Genomic DNA, 3,146 nt, shown 5'->3' on the forward strand with positions numbered 1-3,146 from the left:
GATGCGTGAGCGTCTGACTAGAGGACAGTCAGAGGATACGAAGGAGCTGACAGAAGCCAAAAAGTCATCGCAAGCGTTTCTTAAGTTCCTGAAGAATGCATTCTGTAAAGTTGGCCAAGTTATCAGGACACTTTTAGACCAGAATCTGATTTATCAATAGCAGATAATAATAAGCAGGTTTTATGAGGCTGGTTGCGTCTACTTGTTCTGCCTGTTTTAAAAGCATTTAAGTTAGCAGAGAATGAAAACTCTAATGAAATAAATGTTAGATCTTTTAACCAAAGTTACCTCAGGATACATATCTTTTAATTATAAAAAGACAGATAAAGGATTATTACATGTTCTCCTCTATCTTTTACGATGCATCAACAAAAATCTAAAGGCATTCTTGCCTTCATAAGGATAATTTTCAAAACAAACCTTCCACAAACACAAAATTATAAAATTTTAAAGGTAAAAGTCAATCCAATATGTCAGAAGAACCTTCTTGTGATGATTGTCAATCTCCTCTTTAAAAATGTCAGAAATCCTGCCCTTTAAAACCAGGGTGACTCACAGGGTGATGAGCTCCTCCTCGTTTCTTAGACAGCTGAGGCGATCCATACTCTCTGGTCACTTGTTTTCTCACCTCTGCTGCAATTGTCCTGATAAGAAACAAAACCAAAAATAAATACATGAAATCTAGAGATGGTAAGAGCCATGTTCATTTCAAAGAATGAATAACAGTAAACTCCTCTGTTTACAAACCCCACCAAAATATAAGTGAAAACTGCAAGATAATGGACAGACTCTGTGCTCCCTCCTCTTTTGCTGCTTACTGCTGGTCAGCTGGCTCAAAGGTGGTTATTATACTTGTCTATGGCCACTTGGCAAGTAAATCCAGCTGCTTGAAAAAACCAAGTCATGACAAAACACAGATCAAGGAGTGCCACAGCCACCTATCCCTCTTATTCAGCTAAAATATGAGCAGCTTGTCCGTTAAATAAAATGCAAGCCAATAGCCTGACTAATTATCTGGCTAACATCTGTTTGTTACACTCCCAGTGTAACTCTATTCATAACAGACCAGCAAAACTTGAACTACACAGTGTCTTTATTCTGTAATTATATATATATATATATATATATATATATATATATATATATATATATATATATATATATATAGAATTAGAATACATCTTTAATGTCAGAACAATGCACCCCTCAGGACCCCACTTGGGAAAAAGCGGGACGGAAAATGGATATAAATATGTGATTTTGCATCCATAATATTGGATGTAAATAATAAGTAGAATATATCCAAAAATTAACTGCAATTATTCACTATGACCTTTTAAAAATGTCCAACTAATGCATATGTCTGATCTAAAAGAAAAACTTACATTGGCAAAAGTAGGCATAGAATAACATCTGTACTTCTGCATAGGTGTCCTGAATTACCATGCAACATATAAACGGTTTTAAATGCTTTTAAATAAACAAGAGTTAATAGTTGCACGGAAAAATACTTGGACAAGAAAAATGTCCCATTATGCCTGTAGAGTTAATCTTGAAACCTCTAGGCATCCCCTCCATGAGCTAAATCCTTTCCAATGAAGGACAGCAGCTGTTCCATAGAGGGACTTGAACCTCACAAAGTAGAAAACTGTTGGTTCATCCTAACAGTGGGCATGAGGCCAGATCTTTGTTTCTGGCTGTTAGGAACTTTCATCGAAGGGCTGGCTTAAAGGCAAAGCTGGAAAAAAGCCCAATCCTCACAGGGACAACAAACAGCTGCCCCTATAGATATATATATAAAAAAAACTTTCTGTTTCTCCCATATAAAAAGCTGAAAAAGCTTATAAAGCCTGTTTGCTACCCTGAAAAACAAAACTGTGCTTTTGTTTTCCATTTCATGATGTGCAAGATGTTTACTTATGCTTTATGCAGCAGCCCCATGTCATTCCAAACATGGGGGGAAGTACTTGTGCACATATCCACTTAAAACAGGAAGAAGGAAAACTATAAGAGCTGCAAAGGCAAGAGCCAAAACGGGCTTTCCCACCCTTTCCTGCATCCGGGACAAAACAATGGTCTTGGACCTAAACAGGACAAGAATATAATAAACTTTTAACATTATGTGTTGTATTAGTCCAGCTTCTGGTGCATTACTGGACACAGTTTATAGCAGCTACTCCCTAAGTAGCTGCTATAAACTATGCGCTTGTCTATATCTGCAGATAGTCTAGTTTATAGACTAGACTATCTGCTTGTTTGGGACAATACTTTAGGAGCAAATAACTGTTTTTTTGTTGTTTTTTTTTGTTTTTTTGTTTTTGCAACACCAATGTGGTTTTAGCAATAAGAACATAATAGAAATCAGAATCAGACCAAATGATAAAACTATTTAAAGTGCAGTTATTTTCACTGATGATGCCACATTTCCATGGCTGAGCATTTGTATCCCTTGAATCTGTTCAACAGTTAACAAGTTTGATGGGAAATACTAGATTTGCAGTTAACACAGCTCTTTGCTGTGTATTGCAGTGTTATGATCCTCCTAAATGACATAGCAGCAGCAGCTTCACCGGAGTGGCTCCTGACAATGGTGCTACGGTGCTGCCGTAGTGCCTGTCAAACAGGTTATTAAAGCCAGCTGTGTTTGGGAGCGCCAACTGCCCCAGTTAACCGTTGCTTTATTAAATGACAAAACTCACGCGTTTAAACTGAGCTATTATCATGTGGTGCCTTGTGAATCCTAGCATAGCTGCTATGTGTGCGCTCGGTCCAGCAGGTCACTATTCACCGAAGCTGTTAAACAATAACTTTTGTTTTAGTCTCACCGGTTGATTTTATGAGCAAACGCCCTCCGCTCGCACGCTGACGATGTCATTTTTTACCCTCCATGTAAAGAAAGTCTTGAGAAGTTAAAGTGAAAATGTTTAGCTCCCTTCGCAGCTCGGTTTTAGTCCCGTCCTGTGTTGGGATGCGGTCCTCTTCCTTCTCCACGCCAGGACCAGACAAGGAACCCTCCTTGTTCCTCCTAGTGGCTGGGAGCTGGGGCAGCTGGCAACACCGACGTCATGTACAACACCAGTACTACATCCGGTTAGCCTTCAAAATAAAACACCCTTTGGACATGGACCGATTAAAATAATATTAGT

General features: G+C 38.6%; 1 protein-coding gene across 2 annotated transcripts in view; it reads right to left on the reverse strand.

The window, feature by feature from the left end:
• Positions 1–3,012, reverse strand: part of LOC107083094 (dedicator of cytokinesis protein 7-like) — a 32,340-nt gene extending 29,328 nt beyond the window's left edge. For both annotated transcript variants that reach the window (XM_015372067.1, XM_015372066.1), the window contains exons 1-2: positions 2,826–3,012; positions 557–644 (exon numbers count right to left, since the gene is read on the reverse strand). In XM_015372067.1, the coding sequence (XP_015227553.1) occupies positions 557–644; positions 2,826–2,875 (138 nt within the window). In that variant the 5' untranslated portion in view covers positions 2,876–3,012. The remainder of the gene's footprint in view (positions 1–556; positions 645–2,825) is intronic.
• Between the last annotated feature and the right edge of the window lie 134 nt (positions 3,013–3,146).

Source organism: Cyprinodon variegatus, unplaced genomic scaffold (genome assembly GCF_000732505.1).
Source record: "Cyprinodon variegatus isolate N-32 unplaced genomic scaffold, C_variegatus-1.0 Scaffold68, whole genome shotgun sequence".
NCBI lineage: Eukaryota > Metazoa > Chordata > Actinopteri > Cyprinodontiformes > Cyprinodontidae > Cyprinodon > Cyprinodon variegatus.